Source organism: Pteropus medius, unplaced genomic scaffold (genome assembly GCF_902729225.1).
Source record: "Pteropus medius unplaced genomic scaffold, Ma_sr-lr_union100, whole genome shotgun sequence".
NCBI classification, from domain to species: domain Eukaryota; kingdom Metazoa; phylum Chordata; class Mammalia; order Chiroptera; family Pteropodidae; genus Pteropus; species Pteropus medius.
The window spans coordinates 5,755,741-5,776,099 of NW_024342469.1; the positions used below are offsets into that span (position 1 = coordinate 5,755,741).

Genomic DNA, 20,359 nt, shown 5'->3' on the forward strand with positions numbered 1-20,359 from the left:
GCCAGTTCGAGGCCCTACCCCCGTCCAGCCCCTCCACCAAAAGATGCAATCACAATCATCCTGCCATGGTGCAACTCGGGCCCCGCCCCTCTCTTCCGAGTTCTAGCCCTCATTTCCCGCCGGGCCCAGGCCTCGCCTCCGTATGGGTTGGGACAATCCGACCTTTCTTGCTGGTCTCTGCTCCGCCCTACTCTACGCCCCTTCTCCGCCTGATACAATCAGAGTTATCCTTACAAGTCCGCCCACGCCCCGCCCATGCCCCGCCCCCCGTCCGCCCCGCCCCCGCCCGTGGAGAGCCTCGCCCCACGCCCCCCCCAGGCGCGACCGGGCCTGCCTGCGGACCCCGCCTCTCCCCGCTCCGCCCCTCCCGGGCCCCGCCCCATCCAGCCTCTTCCCTGCGCGGCTCCGGCGGCCGCATCCCGCGACTCTGGCGGGCAAGCCGAGCTGCAGCCATGGCTGTGACCGCTGAGGGCGCCCGCAGGAAGGAGCGCGTCCTCTGCCTGTTTGACGTGGACGGGACCCTGACGCCAGCTCGGCAGGTAGGGCCTCGGCGTTCGGAAGCTCGGGTCGGGAGTGTCATGTGGACACCGGAGGCCGAATGTGGGGCCTGCAGCGGCGTGACCGCCGGGCCCCCGAGACAGAGCGTGCGATTCAGCGGTACCCAGCCCCTGACACTCCGGGGGCGCCCACTGGGAGTGATGGGCACCTGGGCCCTCATGTCACAACCCGAGGGAGTGCGCGCCCACGTTCTGCCCGGTAGCATCGGGGCTGGGTCGGATTGGAGGGCGGAGGCTGCAAGCGGAGGCCTTTCTGCCCTCCTTACTCCTCCGCCAGGCTTCCACAAGCCAAGGCCTGGCTCCCAGACGCCCCCTCCTCCCCAGCCGGGGCTTCTACCCCAGTTCAACCCTAGGGCGCAAATCCAGGGTTTCAGACAGGGCTTGGAGCGCACCCAGACATCAGAGTCGCCATCTGCTGGGGGGCCAGGGGTCTCAGAGCCCTCCCACCCGACCGGTGCAGGCCTGGGCCTGAGTCTGGTTTCTCAAGTTCCTCCCCCACTTTACTTCCCACCTCCAGCCTTGGAAGGAGGAAGGGCTTGCTGTACCTTTTCGGTCGAGTATGGGATGGGCTCCGCCTACCTGGAGGTGACAATTCCCAGGCCTAGCCTTGTCACGTTGGGGATATTGTGACACTGAGAGAGTGGGAGTTAGTTCTTCTAAAGACATCTCACCGTGTTGATCCTCCAACCTCTGCTCCACACCATTTTTCTCCCTTTGGAGCTCACCCTGGAGGAGCCCCCAGACCCATCTTCACCAACTGGGTGCTTGGATAAGCCTCATTCTTGCCTGCCCTGAGGGTACCCCCCTCTCCTCCCCCCCTCCAATCTGAGGCCACAAGGACCATCTGAGGGATCTCCTAGAACAGGGAGCCAATAGGGCCTGGTTACAGGACAGAGGCTGATGGGAACACAGGTCTTAGCTTCCCCTCTTAGGTCCTGCATGCCCCATCCCCTCCCCTATGGGAGGGCTCTGGCTTGGGCCCTGGGGGCACAGGGAGGACTCAGGCCACCCTGCCTTCCAGAAGTTCCCGGGGTCCTCAGGGATGGGAGAAAGATGACAGTGGAAGGAGGGTGACAGGGTCTGGGAACAGCCCCAACCCTTTGTCCACTTCCTTGCCCAAGAATGGCACGCTAATGTGTCCACTAATAGTTTTGCCAGACCCTGGCCTTAGTGCTTTTTAAAAGTTAATTTTTAATTATACATATACTCATGAGTGCATTCTCTTGTAAAGAATGAAAACAACCGAGAAGGCTAAAGTTCCCTCTGACTGTGTCAGGATCGAAATTCCTCCCCAAAGTAACCTGGTTGCCTGTCGTGTGGCTCCCTTCCAGACCTTTCTCTGGATCTGTTTGCCCAGAAGAAATATTACGCATTGTTTTTTGAGGCTTTTAAAAAAATAAGCGGTACCATACATCATACTGTGTGTGCCTTTCTGCAACTTGCTTTTGACAGTTAGCATGTCTCGGGACTCTCTCATGTTGGAAGTACAGGCCTGCCTTATTCTGTGTAATCACAGTCTAATATTTCAGAGCAGGTATGTGCCATTCTCTGATTCACGAGCGTGTAAGTTGTTTGCAGTTTCCTACTATTATACCCCAGTGAACTTCCATATACACAAAAGAAGTGGAAATTCCAAGTTACAGGACACATGCATTTTAAGTTTTAGTAGATCTTGCCATCTCTAAAATGGCTATACCAATTTACACTCTCACCAGCAGCATTTGAGAGTGCTCGCTTCCCCTTCATCATTGTCCATCTTGATATTGTCAGCTTTGAGTATTTGAATGTTTGAAAACACGGAGTATAAGTCATTAGTTTACATTTCCTTGGTGAGGCGTCTTTTCATAAGATCAGTCACCAGTTAATTTAATTGCTTGTTCATTTGCAATCGCTTTGGATGCAATATCTCATTTAATTCTAACAGTGCCCCCTCTTCCAGGTGTTGCTACTGTGATCCCCATTTTATAGATAGGACAAAGAAGGCAAAGAAAAGCAAAGACATTTGCTCAAGGTCATCCTGCTATCGAGGGACTCCAGCCAGAGTTTAAATCCAAGTGCATCTACTTTTTTAAGATCTGGGTTCTAAACCTTGAACTGCCTCAGATCCCCAGTTGGAACATGGGCTTCTCATTCTGAGCACTGAACGAAGGCTAAGTGGAGGTCCCAGATGTGCTGACAGCCAAACTCTTTTGCATCCCTGCCCCACTGCAGAAAATTGACCCTGAGGTGGCTGCTTTCCTGCAGAAGCTGCGAAGTAGGGTGCAGATCGGTGTGGTGGGCGGCTCGGACTACTCTAAGATTGCTGAGCAGCTGGGAGAGGGGGATGAAGGTAGGAGGAGTGGGCCGGAGCCAGCTCCACAGTTGGGGTGGGGGTGGGGGGTGGGAAGTTTGGGAGATCCCTGGACCGATGTGCCTTTAAAGACCCAGTTCTGCTTCTGTGGGGCAAGGGAACTGCCAGAGGGAACTGCCAGATGTTTTCCTGGCCGATTCAGCAACCATTTAGTGAGTACCTCCCATGTGCCAGGCACTGTGCCAGGCTTCGGAAAAACAGCAGGGAGCAAAGCAGGGAGAATCCCGCCCTTATGTAGTTTACATTCTCAATTCTTGCTGCGGTTTGATTTCCTCATCTTTAAAATGGGCATAATCAATAATGGCTACCGTTTGTTGAAAATAACCATGTGTTAACTTCCTTTCATTTAATCCTCACAATCACACTTCAGGGTGGGTGTGATTATCCCACTTAACAGAGGGAGATTCTGAAGTCACCCAGAAAGTTTTCGGATACAGAATCCCTGTTCTCAGCAGAGTTCCTGATCTCAGCCCAGTCAAGGCAAATGCCTCCGGCTCCTCAAACCAGAAACTTCCTTGAATTTCCTTTTTTCCCACCCTCTTGTTTATTCCATCAGCCAGTCCAGAAATATCTCCCTATGTGTCCATGTCTCCATCTCCACAGTCCCACCATTGTCCAGGTGATTCCCGCCACTTCTCATGGCAGCCAGAGCTGAAAACTACCCCACGCAATCAACCTTGCAACACAGTGTTGGGAGCTATAAAACAAAACAGAAGCCCCTGTGCAGGGTGCTGTGGGAGCATAAGGGGAGCTCCTATGCTGGGGAGTCCTGGAAGGCTTCCAGGGGAGCGGGTGGGATCTTGGAGGGCTGGAGGGGGAAGAAGTGGGAGGGCACTTCAAGCGGAAGGACCTGCATGAGCAAAGGTCCGGAGATGTCACTGGCTTGTTTGCTTGTCTGGAAAAAGCCAGAGCTGCAAAAGGTGAGACTAGAAAAGGTTTGGGGTGGAACAAATGGGCTTTGAATGACAAACCAAGGAGTGTGGGCTTCGTCTCTCTCCTTGGCTCTGGGTACCTGGTCTCACTCTCTCCTCTTCTCCCTTGGCCTCTGTGTGACCCTGAAGTCATCGAGAAGTTTGATTATGTGTTTGCTGAGAACGGGACAGTGCAGTATAAGCATGGACGGCTGCTCTCCAAGCAGGTCAGTGCCCCCCAGGGCCTTAGCCCAGGACACTTTTCCACAGTGAAACAGTCCACGGGTGCCTTCTGTCCTGGGTGGGGAAGGGCACCGTGCCCTGCATGCTCAGAGCCCTGTGACCCTTGCCCAGACCATCCAGAGCCACCTCGGGGAGGAGCTGCTGCAGGACTTGATCAACTTCTGCCTCCGCTATATGGCCCTGCTGCGACTGCCCAAGAAGCGGTGAGCCCCCGCCCAGCCTCGTGCCCAGCCTCGCCTCCCAGTCCTGGGCCTGGGGAAGGGGTGGGTTTCTCTGGTGGGACCTGGTGGGTGGGTTCTTGTCTCCTGTCAAGTCCAGACGAGGCTGGATTGAATTCAGGGCCTTTTTCCTTCTCTCTGGCTCCCCACTGTCCCTCCCTCCGCCGTCGCCACCAGTGGAACCTTCATCGAGTTCCGGAATGGCATGCTGAACATCTCGCCCATCGGCCGGAGCTGCACCCTGGAGGAGCGGATCGAGTTTTCCGAACTGGACAAGGTGCCACCAACTGTGCAACCTTAGGCTGTAGAACCTCAGGCGCTCAACCTCTCTGAGCCTTTATTTTCTCATCAGTGCAATGGGTTTGGTTGGGGGTGGGTGTTCTGATAGAACCAATACCCTTTTGGACACCTCCCGTGTTCTGTGGTTGTAGGGACACGTGTATCTTTTCAGCATCGCTGGTTTCCCTCCCCTGGTGACAGGCACCACCAGCCACCTACTTACCTAAGCCAAGCCCTTGGGCACCTTCCCAGCCACAATAGGTTCAACAGTCATTGCTGTTGATTCAGCCTGCAGGGTTGGGCTCAAATCTGTTCACTTGTGTCCTTCCGCTCCCCCGCTCCTGCCCCCATAGACCCCTGCCCGTCTGTTCGCCGGAGGTGCCATGGAGAACCTTTTAAAGTCCTCTCCCCACTAACAGTCCTTCCATGGCTCCCCTTGCCAACTGGACAATGTCCCAGCCTCCCGCCTTGGTGCTCTCCCCTCTGAGGGGTCTGCCGGGCTCAGGCCCACCTCTTCAGGCTTCCCTCTGCGTCTGTGCTTGGAACATACCACGGTCTCTCTTGCCTTGGGATATGCCGCTCCCCGTTAAACCTTGACTTGCATTTTGCTTGTCATCCTCAGCACCACCCCCTCCCTTAGAGATGGAGCACGTCCATCTGACCAAGCCTTTTCACGCTGGCCCATCCCCGTCCTCTCCGACCTCTCTGACCTTCCGCTCTCCTCCTTTCATTCCCCGCTTGGCCATGTCCTCCCTGCTGATGCTAAAGCTGGCAGGCGTCTCCCACGCTCCCACTTCAGGGCTGTGCCTCCTGCCCTCAGAAGCGGTTCGCCGTCTCACCTCCTTTGCATGAGCTCAGATGCCACGTTCTCGGTGGGGCCTTCCCCAAGCATTACATTTAACGTTGCACCCCTCGCACCTCCCACTCCTCTGATTTCTCCTCAAGCAGCCATCGCCACCCTCTTAATATATCGTGTCACCTGATGGTTGTCTGGTTCCCCCACCAAAGCTGTAAGCTCCTTTAGGGCGGGCGTTTCTCCGGCTGTTCACCTCTGAATCCCTGTGCTCAGCACATGCCTGGCACATGACAAGGGCTCGAGAAATACTTTTTGAATGAATGAAATCGGTAGTGCAGTCCCCATTTTATGAATGAGGAAACCGAGGCTCAGAGAGGGGTAGTGACTTGCCCAAGGTCACATAGGGAAATTGGTTTGCAGGGCAAAAATTTGAGGAGGGGTGGGACTTTCTGTGATGCCTCCCAGCTCACTGACCTCCACCCCCACGGCCACCCTGTGTCCACAGGCTTAAGAGGCAGTGCCCACGTGCATGGAGACTTCGCGTGGCGCCTTCTCAGGCCACTCAGGTTTCCGATCCCGGCTCCACTTCTGCTTGCCGAGTCGCCTGCCATGTGCCATGGCGGCAGGCATGCATTTACCTTTTCACCACTACTGGTTTCCCACCCCTGGTGACGGGCACCTTGCCAACCGCTCGGGCCCCCTTTCCACCTTCCCACCCACATAGGGTCCAACAGGCATTCCTGTTGGTTCAGCCTGCAGGGTTGGGCTCAAGTCCATCCCTGTGTGTGTCTGTCCTCTCCCCCCGCCAGGAAGCCAGTCTGGGAAAGCGGCTTCTGCACTGTGTATCTTTGCTTTCTCACCTGTAAACTGGGGATCATCATAGTTCTCATCTCCTGGGCTGTAATGAGGTCTGGACGAGATGGAAGCCTAGCAACACTGCCTCTGCCCACCACTCCCAGGGTCTTCTCTGTCTCTCTGGCTCTTATTCGCCTGTTTCTGGTGTTGGAGAAGGGCATGGACCTCCTGGTCTCCTGTGTTCCCTGCACTGGCCCAGATGGCACATAAATGCTTTCCTCTCCTTCATTCCCCTAGACCCTGAGGACAAGAAGTCCCCTTCCTTAGATGGGGATACTGAGGCCAGAGGGTGACCAGCTTGAGGACACAGTGTGGGTCTGCTGAGGCTAGACTTGGCACCTGGGGCTGTCCAATGACTAGCCTGGTTCTCCAAAGACAGAAGGCGCAGCCATCCTGGGCCGTACGGGAACATTTATTCTTGAAGTCATGCAACTTGCCCATGGTCACACAGCCCGGAGGCACAGCAGCTGGGCCTAGAACCCAGGCATCCTGCCTTTGTCTTTCAGGATGGGTCACATTGGCCTTAGAGCTCATGTCCTTCCTGGACCACTCCTCCAGGCTCCAGACCGCTGGCCACCGCCCGCCTCTCTTGCCATAACAGTCTCACCCAACTCTTTGACTGACTAAAACGCAGGACTAGGCACTATGCTCCTGTGCTGCAAAATCCTCAGTGGCTTTTGGTCCCCCAGGATGTCTCCACTTCCCAACCAGGCCTCCAGGCTCTCTGCGAGCTGATCACCCCGCCGAGCTCTCACCGCTGCTTCGGCCACATGGGCACTCCATACCTCGGCCACAGCGAGCCTGCACTGCGTGAGCCATTCGCTCCTGTGGTGCTGGCCCCCATTAGCAAAGCATCCGAAACAGCTGTCCCTCTAGGCCTGCCGTGGCTGTTCCGCATTCTGGCCCCAGCATGGCCAGGCTAGGGATCCTTGGGCTAGTGAGCAAATGTCCCTTTACTCTATGTTTGTAGGTATGCTACAGACTTTCAAGGTCCTGCCAAAGGGGAGGGAGGGACTGGGGACTGGGGAGGCACTGCAGGGAATTGCGGGGTTGGTTCTATAGCTGTGTCTGGCATCCTGCTGACCTCCCTCTGAGCACCCACTGCCACTTATTCACAGATCTTCACATGCTCTTGGCTCCTCATGCTCATTTCTAGTGTCTGAGCCATGGTTTCGTTGAACTGGACGGAGCTGATGGGGCAGAGCCCTGTCCTGAGGTGGACTCTGACTTGGGACTCAGATTGCCCTGTCCCCTCAACCTTCTTCCTCGAGCCTCAACTCCAAGGCGTCCTTCAGAATACCTGGTCCACATCCCCACTGGCGGGAGCTGGCAATGAATTTAGTCATGGTCCTTCTGGATTCAGGCCCTGGCTCTGCCTCTGAGGCTGGGTAACCGTGAACTCTGTGCCTCAGTTTCCCATCAAGTAGGGGTCATGATATCCCCTTGGAAGACTCAGTGAGCTCACACGAATTGTGTGCCCAGCACAGGGCCTGGCACAGAGCAGCCCTCTGAGCCTCAGTCTGCTCCCTTCCCTCCTACAGAAGGAGAAGATCCGGGAGAAGTTCGTGGAAGCCCTGAAAACTGAGTTTGCTGGCAAAGGGCTGAGGTTCTCCCGAGGTACGTCCACAGCTTGCAGGGCCTGATGGGCCCGGCGCAAGAGCCGCCTGCCAGGGCCTCACTCCCAAGGCCAGCTGCGGTCCCCAGAAACTCCTCCCACCCCTCTGGGCAGACAGGGGCAGGCTGAGCCTAAACAGGCAGGGACTCCCTATGTCAAGGCCCCCAGTCTTCCCCACCTAAACCCAGTCAGCACCCCACCACCCCCCCGGTTGTTCAGGCCAGAAACCGAAGCGTCTCCCTCGCGTTTTCTCCCTCACCCTTTCGCGAGTCCAGTCTACTAGTGAGTCCCAGGGCCCTATGTCCAGAATACTCTGGAATCTGACCATCGCTCACACCTCCACTGCCAGCAGCCTCATCCCAGGCCCGTCTGGATAACCGATGCATCAGGTCTCCCCCTGCCACCTCCCCTGACAGCCCAGAAAAATCCTGGGAAAACAGACCATGTCATAGCCCTGCTCAGAGCCCTCCAGAGGCTCCTCCTCACTCGGAATGAAACCCACGACCAACTCCCTGGACCCCGGGGCCACATGCCCTCACCTCTGCCCTCTCCAGTCCTTCTCTGTCACTGGGACACTCCATGTCCTTCCCTGCCTTGGGGACCATACTCTGTGCCAGGGCTCGGAATTCTCTAGCCATTGCCACTCTGGCTCAGGTCTCAGCTCAGTGTCACCTCAGAGAGGTCTCCCCTGATCACGCTGGCTGGAGAGCTTCTCTTCCCCCACCTCGCTGACTTAATGCTCTGAGGTGGTCTGGCGTGTTGACCGCCTGTCCCGCCTGCATCATAACTCCCATGAGGACCCGAGTCTGTCCCCTGCCCTGTGCCTGGCACTCAGTAGACACTCAAGAGTTGTTGAATGGCTCTGCTGGCTTGTCCGCCTGCCCCCACAGGAGGCATGATCAGCTTTGACGTCTTCCCCGAGGGCTGGGACAAGCGCTGCTGCCTGGACAGCCTGGACCAGGACAGCTTCGACACCATCCACTTCTTTGGGAATGAGACCAGCCCCGTGAGTGTGGCTCAACCCAGGTCTTTCCCACCCCAAGTCGCCCCCAGGTCAAGGCCAGGCAACACCGGGTGACAGAACAGAACTCCTGAGAGACTCCCAGAAAACAGCCGGTGTTTACTAGCCCCATTACACAGATTGGAAGGCTGGGGCCCAGAGGTGGCTGGACACTTGCCCCATGTCACACAGCAAGGCAGGGCAGACCTGGTGAAGGCTGAGAAGGGGGGCTTTCTGGAGGTTCTGAGGGGATAGGAGGAGGGGCAGCTCTGCAGGAGCCAGTGGAGGGAGGGAACCCCATGCCAGGGTGGGTGCTGGGCCCCAACCCTGGGAGCCTCATCCAGGCACCACCTGTGTATGCCCTCTTTGCCCCTCCTCTGCGCAGGGTGGCAATGACTTTGAGATCTATGCTGACCCCCGGACTGTGGGCCACAGCGTGGTCTCCCCTCAGGACACGGTACAGCGATGCCGCGAGATCTTTTTCCCAGAGACAGCCCATGAGGCATGACCAGGACGTCCAGAGACCTCCGCCCAGTCCTGAAGAGAGCCCCCGGCCCAGGATACCTGCCTCACACGGCCTGCTGCAAGGCCCACCATGACGAGGCAGGGTCTACGTGGACGACTGTCTCCAGCAGTCAGCTCCCGGTGGGACTGGCTCCGTCCTCCACCCCGATGGCACTGGCCACAGCTGCTGCTTGTACTTGTGAACAAAACGGGTTTCTGTCTATGCTGGGAGGAGGTGTGTGAATGTTGGTACGAGATAGAGCCCGCCCCGCCTGCCTGTCGCAGACGGGCGCAGAGCGGCGGGGAAGGTACGGTGTTTGCTAGAACTTTATCACAAACATTAAAGTTACTGGAACAAGGTATGGCGTCAGTTCTGAGTGGATAACTGGCCCCAGTCACAGATGCTATTACGGCCACCACTTTGCAAATGAGGAAACAGGCACAGGTGGCGGGGACTTGCCCCAGGTCACACAGGAAGTCTTTGATCCAGTCAGGGAGGGTGGGCCAATGAAACCCCAAACGAGGGCTGATTTAGGGTGTTCTCCCGCAGCCCCTTCCCCCGGGATCCCAGACAGACAGAGGCAGCTCTGGGCCAAGCTGAGTCACAGTTGAGGGTTTATTGCCAGTGTCAGGAAAGATGGGGGAGTCCGGGAGGGTGGGGGGGTCAGGAGGGTTTCTGACTGGACGCTGCGGGGCTGTGAGTGAGGAGCGCTGCTCCCGGCTGCCACGCCAGGGGCCCCCAGGCTGATGTTCCCATGTCCTACCACCTGGCTAGTGCCTGAAAAGGGGGGTCCACTCACAGGAGGGGCGTCTTGTGGGGCTCCCAGGAGTCAACCTGTACTGTTAAATCTCCACTAAGGAGGCCAGGGAGCCCTTATTTCTCAGGGGAAGGGCCTCAGGCTTTTCCGGAATAGCCGCAGATCAGAATAGGGTGTCAAGCTGGGCCATTCTCTGTTTAGGGGGGTTGCTGGCCAACACATCTCAGCCACTCTGGGCTCCCAGCCTGTGGTGGGGACAGGGGGCAGGGGTGGGACACATATTCCAGCTGATCTTTACCCTGGGGCCTTAAAGGGCTGGGGATCTTAAATAGTCACCGACCCCCTCATCTTGGGCTGTTGAGCCCCATTTCTATCCACCCCCCACCATCAGATGTGCTCTCTGGCAGGTAGTGGGGGACATGGAGGGAAAGTCCTCCTTCCTGGCCTCCCAGGCCAGGCCAACCCCCACCTGAGAGTGAATGCACACAACACATATCTTAAGGGACAGACAGCACAGGAATCGCAACTCAGCCACTGGCTTGGGGGCCAGTGGGAGCCACCGTCCTGTGGCGTTAGGAGGGTCCAGAAAGGGGGCTGCAGGGCTGGTGGCCTCCCAGGCTCAGAGCCATTCTCGTGGGTGCCCCAGCCTGGCCCTGCCTGAGGGGACGTGTGTCCACACTTCGCTGGGCCCTCAACAGCCACTGTGGCTGGGCGTGGCCAGAGCATCAGTGGGGCTTGTGTCAGGGCAAAGGGGATGGCTCCGTCTAAGCTGGGGAGACACGTCCCTACCCCTTTGCAGACCCATGCCTCCCGGGCACGTGGAGGCAGCATGGCTCGGTGTGGCCCAGAGGAGGAGATGCGGCCTCATTTGGGGGTTCGCAGAGCGATTGCCAGGCTGAGGAGGAGGGACTGTGGCTAGCGACACTAGAGCCCCCAAACTGCCTTCTGCCCTCAGACCCCTCTGTCCTGCCTGTCCAGGGTGAGTGCTGAGGAGGGAGGAGGGGGAAGGAAGGCTGGGCCATGGCGCTGAGGGGCGGCCTGCCTGCCTCCACCTTTCACCCGCTTCCCTTTCCAGGGGCTGGGAGGCCCTGGGAGGCCTCACAAAGTGCTCGCTGGCCTGGTTTCTGAGGGGTGGGGCCCAGGCCACTGTGGGGGGCCTGGCCCAGGGCGGGAGGTGTGAGTAGCTCAAGCACGGAGTCTAGCCCTGAGCCAGGGCCTCGGGTGGAGGCAAGTCAGCAAGCTTATTCCCGCAGGAGCCTGCAGTGCCTCCTGGCTCCCAGCCCCAGGCCTGACGCAGGCCCTCAGAGGCTCAGTGGACACGTGGACAGTGGGCAGAAGGGCGAGAAGGTCCTGTGCCCATGTGGCAGGGAGAAGAGGAAGGAGAGAGAGTGGACAAGGAGAGAAGGCAGGTCTGGTGGCCTCTTCCTTGGTCCAGCTCATACAATAGTCATGGGTCACAGGGGTGGTTGGAGGCAAACGCTCAGGGCCACAAGCACAGACAGACAGACGTGCACACTGAGGCCACCTGGGAGACTGAGTCAGCCAGTGCAGTAGGGCAGAGAGCCAGCTGCCACCCGCCCATCCACCCTTGGGGGGCTCCCTGCCCGGCCTAGGAGCCCACGACCTGGCCGGACCATGTCTCGTGGGGAGTGTGTGGGGCCAACTGGGTGAGCACCACCTCCACAGCCTGGAACTTCTGGTTCTTGGGCGGGATGGGGCACATCTTGTAGGTCACCTCGTCGCCCTCCACCGGCACGTACTCGCCCTCGATGCTGGTGAGCAGGAGAGGAGCATCAGCCCAGCAGCAGGCTCCTCTTCCCAGACACCCCCTGTGACCTAGCTTCCCTCCTCAGGGCCTCAGCCCTCTCATCTGTAAAATGGGAATCATAAACTGTCCCTTCTTCTCTGTGTTGTTTGGGGATTAAGTGAGATGTGAGAGGGCATTGGGAGGTCCTTAAGGCTTTAGAGAACCTCAGTGACCTCCCTAAGTCATGCCTGTCATTAGGGCTGGGACACAGGCCCAGACCCACCTCTCCCCGCTAGCCTACCCACCTGAAGGCCCCTTCCAGGCAGAAGGGGCCAAGGGCTGGCCCAGCCCTCTCAGCCTCCTGTTGCTAGGCAGGATCCCAGGGCCCAGCCAGTGGTTCCCAGGGCTCCAGAGGTCTGAGTCGCCCCTCCCCACCTGCCCCAGCCCTCCCCGTCCCGTGTGCCCCCAGCCCCTATGAGAGGAGATGATGCCAGGAGCACAGACCTCAGCCAGTGAGGGGAGAGGCATGGGAGGCCTTCCTGGAGGCGCTGCTGGGACACTGCCACAGGGGCCGGGCCGCGGACCGGAAGTGGGGAGGGAATCACCAGGATGGAGGGTGGGGGACGGGACTCACTCAGACACATGCACGAAGATGTCCTCGGACCCATTCTCGGGGGTGATGAAGCCGTGGCCCTGTGAGCGTGAGAACTGCTTGCAGACGCCTTTGAACACAGGGCCAGCAGAGGCACGAGCTGTCCTGAGGATAGGGAAGGGGGGGTTGGAGCTGTAGCCTGGGGACCCCCACAGTCCTCCTGGGCCCTGCCTGCGGAGCCTGCCTCAGGACTGCGGGGAAGGCTCCCCGGGCCAGAAGCTGCAGCTATGCTAGCTCAGTCCTCTCATCATGCCATTTGACAGACAAGCAGACTGAGGCTCGGAGAGGGGCACTGGCTCTCCCAGGGTGCTCAGCATATGAGTCTCCTGACTACCGGCCAGCACCCCTCTCTCTGCACGGAACCCTCCCCTGCTCACTACCTCCTGAAGCAGTGATATCCTCGTCACTCATTTCTCACTCATCTGTTCATCATTTAACATCTGCTCTGTGCCTGGCCTTGGGTTGGGTGCAGGAGACCATCAGCACTTGCCGTAAAAATACCTCCTCCTTTGGCCAAGCTAAGTCAGTCTCCCTGTGGCTGACAAACCCCCTCCACCATTTTACCCCACCCAGTGACTGACACCAAAGCCCCAAGGCTAGTCTCCATCCGGCCTGCTCCAACGGTCAACCCCATGCCACCGTTTTTGCCCAAGCTGTTCCATCTTCCAACTTCCTTCTTCACCTAATGTATCTTCCAAACCCATCATCTTCCCTAATGCCCAATGCTGGGCCCTCGCATCCAATTCTGCCAGGGAGCGAATGGTGAATGATTTCCTTCTGGATCATATGCAGCTTGTGGGCTGCCACTTTGTCTTACTCATCACTGCTCAGGAGCTCAATAAATCTTTGTGGAATAAATGAATGAATAAATGAATGAATACTAGCAGTTACTGGAAAGACTGCTTGGCTGAGCTCCCCCATCCTCAGGAGAAGACAACAGGGCTTGGAGAAGGATAGGGCTGGAACCCTGTCCTGGGAAAGACCCCTGGAGCCTGGGTGAGGGGTAGATACTCACGCCGAATACGTCCTGGTCCGTTTGGTAGGCAGAGGACTGGGTAGGTCCCGCGATGTGACACTGCTCCGCTCCCAGACCCTGCTGCCCTCCCGGTGGAAGGGGAAGGTCGGCCAGACAGGGGACTTAGGGGAGTGGAGCGGAGGCACGACGGGGGGCGACGTGGGCTCCGAAGTCATGGTGGGGCCAGCAGGAGAGCCCGAGGGGCTCCCGGGCACGGGGGCCGGTGAAGGGCTTGGGCGTCCTTGCGGGCAGGGCCCGGCCTGGCCCTGCTCGGCAGCCTCACCAGCCACAGGCTCCGTCTGGAAGAAGAAGAGTGAAACAGAGGTGAGCGTGGGCCAGGGTGGACAGCTTCTGGACACTGGGCACAAGTCTGGAGGACGGCGCCTGCTGCCATGGCCCTCCTCCGACTCAGTGTCCTCACCAGAAAGACAAAACGGTTCTATGACCTTGCTATGGACTGAATCGTGGTCTCCTAACATTCATGCATCGAAGTCCTAACCCCCAGTGTGACAGCGTTTAGGGATGGGGTCTTTCCGAGGTAAGTAGGTTTAGATGCGCTTAGGCTCCCAGCCTCCAGAACCGTGAGACGTGAACGTCTGCTGTTTAAGATGCCCCGTCTGTGGTACTTTGTTAAGGTGGTCCAAGCTAAGACCAACTTCAAAGTTCTTCCAGCTTCACGTTCAATTCTCTAACTCTGGAGTCTGGAGGCAGGATGGGTGAAGTGGCCGAAGACAGTCTGGAACACAATTTGGCACAATTGTTAGCAGTTTCAAATCCACAGACCTGGGTTCGAATCTCGGCTTTGTCATTTGTAACTTGGTGACCTCAAGCAAGCCACTTAACAGTTCCAACATGGTGGGCTCTGGACCCAGATGGTCTGGGTTTGAATTCTGGCTCCTCTACCTATCAGCTATATGGCCTTGGTCAACACCCTTAACCTTGGACCCAGTCTCCTGCTCTGTGAAATGGGGATAGGGCTGGTTCTTCTTTTATAGAGAGGTTGCTGTAAGTATTGAATGACTTTCTATCTGCTTTAGAATGGGACAAGGGCACGGTGAGCTCTTGGGAAGGTTGGTGATTTTTCCTGAGCTCCATTTCCTCCTCTCTAAATTGAGGATGAGAATACTTACCATGCAAGATTGCTGAGGATCCAAGGATTTAGTGTGTGTGACAGCATCTGGCATCTCGTAGATACCCAGTAAATTGATATATCAGTGCTGATCAATAGAAATTCTCCTATCGACAGCTCAACGCTTAGATGACCTTGAAAAATTCATCCTACATTTTCATCTACTGAGGAAGAAAACATTGTTTCCCCACCCATGCACCCCACTCACCTTCCCCTCCACCCTCCAGGGGTTGGGAAGTCTTGGATCCCAAGAGACACCACTTGGAACCCTGAGGAGGACAGCTCAGTGTATGTATGAGTCAGGCTGTTGACTGAGGCTGGGGCAGGTGGCCCACCACGGCGGGGCCAGGCAGGACACCCGGATGAGCTGGGGAACTCCAGTTCGGCCGCATATTAGCTACTGACCTTGGGTAACACTTTACTGACCTCACCTGTTTCCTCACCTGTACAATGGAGCTGATAAACCCTGCCTCATCCCTGCAAGCTGTGATGGGGCTTGACTAAGCCTGGGCATATAAAGAGCTCCCGGAGTCCGTGATCATATAAGAATGAGGGCGATGTGTTCTCCACTTCCTCACCCGCTTCTTTCAATTTCCCAACCCCTCAGCCAAAGGCTCTGGGGTCAGAGGTGAATCCCTAAGCTGCAAGTCTATTTCTGGCCTCCATCTGGTTCTCCACCCCTCAAGCCTGGAGTTTCCAGGGAAGAGTTCAAGGCTTCTTAGGAGTCCAGAGCCCAGGAAGCCTCAGAGCACTGCATGGCAGGGCTGGATGAGCAAGAGGTCACCACCGTTCAACCCCCACCACTGGAGCAGGTCTCCTGGCTGCTGTTCAAGATCACACAGCAAGTGGGATATTTCTGGGTCGAGATGAGAAGCTGGCTCTGCCATCCCTGGGGATGGAGGTTCAGAGTCCTTCCTTCCTAGAGGCACCTCCCCACCCCGCCACGTGCCCCTCCAGCCCGGAGAGCTGGAAGGGAGTGAGAATTGCCCCTCATAGCCCCTCATGGCCCCTTAAAGTCCCCTTAAGCTGATGTGGGGCTTCTCTCACTGAGCGCACTCCAGGAGGCAAGGGTGGGCCAAGTTTAGTATTTTTACCCCCATTTCAGAGAGGAAAAAACGAAGCTTTAAGGAGAGAAGAAATCATATAAAAACCTATACATGAATGTTCACAGCAGCATTCTTCATAATAGCCAGAAAGTGGAATCAGCCCAAAGGTGTATCGATTGGTGAATGGATAAGCAAAACGTGCGACAGCCACGTAGTGAAATATTATTCAGCCAGCAGAAGGAACGAAGTGCTGCTTCAGGCTACGACATAGATGAACCCTGAAAGCATCATGCTAGTGGAAGAAGCCAGTCACAAAAGACCACATAGTACATGATTCCATTCATGCAAAATGTCCAGACAGGCAAATCCACAGGGACAAACAGTAGGTTAGTGGTTGTCAGGGGGTGGAAGAGAACAAAATAGGGAGTAGCTTTAATGGGCACAGAGTGTCTTTTTGGGATGATGACTGTGGTGATGTCGCACAACTCCGTGAATATGCCAAAAAACATTGACTTGTCCACTTAAGCAGGTGAATTACATGGTATGTGAATGATATCTCAATAAAGCTGTCACTCAAAGGAAGACAGGCAGCAGAGTGCCCCAAGATGACACAGCCAGGAAAGCACGAGACGCCAGGCCCTGCAGAGCACTTCTGGCTGCCCGCTACCCGGCCTGGGAGAGGGTGGCAGGTGGTGGGGACGGAAACTCTGCCTCCCTCTCTGGAAAGCAGGGCAGCCCTGGATTGCTCACTGCACAATTTTCCCAGGCCTGGTATTGTGTTTGGCGGTGACAGGTGCTGGGAGGTCGAAGGGCATGGAGGGGAGAGAAGGCGATGGGGGAGGGGCGGCGGCAGCTCACATGGTTACCAGGGAGACACAGCTGAGCTGGGCCCAGCTCTGACCAGCTAGACCTCCTAAGCCAAGGCCAAGTGAGCATGGCTCCCAGGCAGCGGAAATAGGAAAAGAAGCACCGGTTATCCAGGGTTAGCCTTGATAGGAAGGCAGCCCCCTCCTCTAAATGGGCTTCCCAAAATGGACCAGCAGCGTCCAGCCCCCACAGGACTCTGCTAAGGCTGTTACCCCACTGCACCCCCTGCCCCGGGGGCACCCTCAGGAGAAGGCAGGAGTCAGCCTTAGGGCAGGGGCGCAGAGGAGGCAGACTCCACGGCGCTGCTCTGGGCTCTCCATTTTCTTCCTCTTCTGGACACTGGGGTTATAAGACCCCCTCCTCTGAGAGCTCTTAGGAGGATGAAATGGGATGGAATGTGGGAAGCACTGAGTAGGCGGTGGGTGACAGGTTGCTCCTCCCAGATAGGATAGCTAAGTCGAGCATGGGGGGAAGTGGGGGTAGGGGGAAGGAGGGACCCGGCTGAGCTGAGTCAAGCTCACCCCTCACTCTCTTCTTCCCTGCCTCCCCAGGACTAGATCCTTTCCCCGCCCCTCATAGCATCTCCTGTTATTAAATTCCTGCAACAGCCCTTTAAGGCTGGTGCTATTATTACTCCGTTTTGCAGATGAGAAAACTGAGGCTCAGAGAGGTTGAGTCACTCACCGAAGGCCACACAGCAATTAATGTCTGAGCCAGGACTCAAACCAGGGCAATACGACTCTGCAGCCTGGAGGGGGAAGTCAAGAGTCCTGGGTTCAGGCCTTGCATTGCTACTGACTTGCTCTGTGACTTTGGACAAAGTCTTTCCCTCCCTGGGCCCTGCCAGAGCCTTGGACTTGAGGGAGCTATACGCAAGGGGATGCCGAGCAAGCCTCTAGTTCAGAATCCTTTCTCCAGAGCTGCTGCAGAAGGTGGCAAATGAAGATGGAGGCTTTTGTTGTCTGAATGCCATCCACAGCGCAAGTCTGTACAGAGATTATTTTTCAACCTCCCAGATGGCCTGAAAGGTTGAAATAAGAATTGTTTCCATCTTACCGATGAGGAAGCTGAGGCTCAGAGAGGTTAAGTGACTTGCCCAAGGTCACACAGCAAGTAAGTGACAGAACCCAGATTTGTCCAAAGGTGAACATTTATCCTTACTCTTCCTGTGAGGATAAATTCTGTTCCTAGTTCAGCCAAGACAAGACTGGAGTTTTCCCCAAAGAACTTTCCCTGAGAAACTAAAGGAGAAAATAAACTCCAAATGCAGAGAAAAAGATGTTTGTAGAACATTTGTTTTAACTCAAAGGGACCTAAAGCCAAGCCCCCAAAGGCCTTGGTGTGCCCATCTGGGGGCACCTCCTGCCCAGAAAAATGCCCCTCGGAACTAGCAGTCTGGGGGTGAGAGGACAGGCTGAGACTCAGATGGCCCAGGCTGAATCCTGGCTCTCCCGTGCCCTGGCTGAGTGACCCTCCCTTTCTGCACCTCGCTTTCCTCATCTGTCAGATGGGGCTAATCAGGGCAGCCTGTCCCGGTGGTGGGAGGGTGAGCAGCTGTGAGTGGGCATCTTCCTGGCCACACCTTCTGGCTCTGACCCCCCAGCCAAGCTCCACTTCATCTCCCTGCATGACGGCCAAACCCCAGCTGACCTGTGATTCTGCAGACAAAAGGACCAGGGGAGGCGGAAACAAAACATCGGGGCTGTTGGGAGATAACCTGAGGGAGACGCTCGTGACACAGACACAGCGTCGTAGGGCCATGAGATGTGACTCAGCCCTGTCAGCAGGTGACCATTGCCCTGGTGCTGGGGCTTCTCCATTTCTCAGCTCCTCCCAAAAAGAAGGGGCAGGAAAGGGCTGTCTGGGTCCTCTCTTGACCATGGGAAAGCAAGCTGGCTCATCCTCCCAGTGCTGTGTGACCTGGGGCAAGCGCCTGCCCCTCTCTGGGCCTCACTTTTCTCCTCAGCTACATGACTCGCCACCGGTCTAGATGACTAATGAGGGTCAGTCAAACTGTCCCCTGAAGTTATCAAAAACATATGCGTAATTGAAGGAAATCGATTGCCTGGCAACCAGGACAAGGAGAAGAGACAGCCCCGCCCTTTGAGGGCCCCCAGTCCAGTGGAGGGAACAAACAGGTGACTGGAACACAGTGCGGGAAGTTCTGATACAAGTCAAGGCCAGCACTATTGATTACCAACCATGTGCCAAGTGGGATCCCAAGCCCTTTGCCCCACATTCTGATTTAGTCCTTACAACGATACTGTGATAATCACCATTATTATCCCTGTTATCCAAAAGAGTAAACTGAGGCTCAGAGAGGTGAAGAGGCTTGCTAGGGTCACATAGCCTGTCAGGGGCAGCACTTCTACACCCTGGAGACCTTTGGGGTAGGTCCAGAAACACCCCTGGCAGGAGGACAGACCTTGCAAGTCTCTGAAAACTCCTGCTCTCCCCCAGAGAAAGGACAGGGGCGTGGAGAACTGGGGCTCTATTTCTGGCTTTGTGCTGACTCAGACCATGACCTTGGGTGAGTCATTTGCCAACTCTGGCAAGATTAAAAACAACTCCCCCAATAAAAACATCCCAGCCCAAGCCCCCATTGTGGAGAAGCAGATGGGGTGGGGGGCGGGGCGGGGAGGAAAGGACATGGTGGCCTAAAAATGGGAAGGACGGCGGATGACAGGATGACAGCGAAAGGGCTTTCTGAACGTCGGGGTCTTGTCCTCAGTGGGCCTCAGGAGGGTGAGGAAACAGCCTTAGGACCACCAGGCAGAAGTTGGCACTTCCCCCGCCCCTCCCCCACCCCAGCCTCCCAGACACTCCTTAAAATACATCAGTGCCAAAGCTGCTCTAGCAGCTGGAGGTGACCTAATTAAACCTCCCCCTCCCACAGCCTCTGTGTGTGTGTGTGTATGTGGCGGGGGTGGGTGGGTGGGAAGGGCTGCCTCAGCCAATACTTGAGTTTACTTGAGACCCTTTAATTCTCCTCCTTGTCACATGCCCATGCTGCCCTGGGAGGCTGCTGTGATTAAGGTCCCTGATGGTCCTTGGTATAAATGAAGGTGTGGATGCCAGGATGGGCACCTCAAGGGCCATGCTCACATTCCAGATCCACTGGGCTGTGTGACCCCAAGCAAGTCACTTTCCCACTCTGATTCTCCCTAGAGACACTGGTCAAAGGAACACGTAGAGTGGCTGAGCTTCAACTCAAGTCAGCGTCATCCCAAAGCCCTTGACCTTTCTAGTACACCATGCCACTCACCACGGTGATCATCGTTTCACTAGTTTGGGGGAAGGAGAAGAGCCTCCCACTGCTTTTTTGCCCCCCACCCCCATCTTGCTGCTCTGTGTGCACAAAGGTACAAACTGCCTCAAGCCCCCTTCCCACCAGGCCCTGGGGTCCTGGCCACCCTGGTTGTGACCAGCCCGGCCAGGCCCAGAGCGCCCTCTGCTGGTGCCAGTCTTGAGGACCTACTTCCAGACCAGCCTGCAGGTGTCACCTCCCCACCAACGAACGGTATAGGACCTCCACCCTGTGCCCCCTAGGGAGCCGCCTTCCAGTGGGCGTCAGTGAACATTGCCCATCCACCTCTCTAGGCTGGAAGAGGCCTCTGTGGCCAAGGCTGTCCTCTGGCTCTCGCAGGCCCCTGTGCAGGCAGGTCCTGTTTATTCCTGCCTTTTCTTTTTCTTTCTTTTTTTTTTAAAAGAGGAGGGGGCAGACAGATCTACAGGGGCAGGGCAGATCTGGGAAAATAGATGTTTTTGAAAAAGACTTCGAGGGAATGGTAGCGGGGAGGCTAGGAGGAGAAAACGT

The 20,359-nt window shown here is 56.6% G+C and overlaps 2 protein-coding genes across 3 annotated transcripts in view; one reads left to right on the forward strand and one right to left on the reverse strand.

Annotated features, from left to right (window-relative positions):
* Positions 1-373: 373 nt before the first annotated feature.
* On the forward strand, positions 374-9,690 carry PMM1 (phosphomannomutase 1). 2 transcript variants are annotated; one of them, XM_039863338.1, is made up of 8 exons: positions 374-539; positions 2,769-2,886; positions 3,969-4,045; positions 4,152-4,264; positions 4,457-4,556; positions 7,751-7,826; positions 8,715-8,830; positions 9,210-9,690. In XM_039863338.1, the coding sequence occupies exons 1-8, from the start codon at positions 453-455 to the stop codon at positions 9,330-9,332; spliced, it is 810 nt and encodes a 269-aa protein (XP_039719272.1). In that variant the 5' UTR covers positions 374-452; the 3' UTR covers positions 9,333-9,690. The 2 variants fall into 2 exon arrangements, with proteins under 2 accessions (XP_039719272.1, XP_039719273.1); XM_039863339.1 differs by having other exon boundaries at positions 376-539; positions 4,173-4,264.
* Positions 9,691-9,926: 236 nt separating this feature from the next.
* CSDC2 (cold shock domain containing C2) overlaps positions 9,927-20,359 on the reverse strand; it is an 11,922-nt gene continuing 1,489 nt past the window's right edge. Inside the window, exons 2-4 of the mRNA XM_039863340.1 lie at positions 13,501-13,799; positions 12,468-12,590; positions 9,927-11,858 (exon numbers count right to left, since the gene is read on the reverse strand). Of these exons, the coding sequence (XP_039719274.1) occupies positions 11,696-11,858; positions 12,468-12,590; positions 13,501-13,676 (462 nt within the window). The 5' untranslated portion in view covers positions 13,677-13,799 and the 3' untranslated portion in view covers positions 9,927-11,695. The remainder of the gene's footprint in view (positions 11,859-12,467; positions 12,591-13,500; positions 13,800-20,359) is intronic.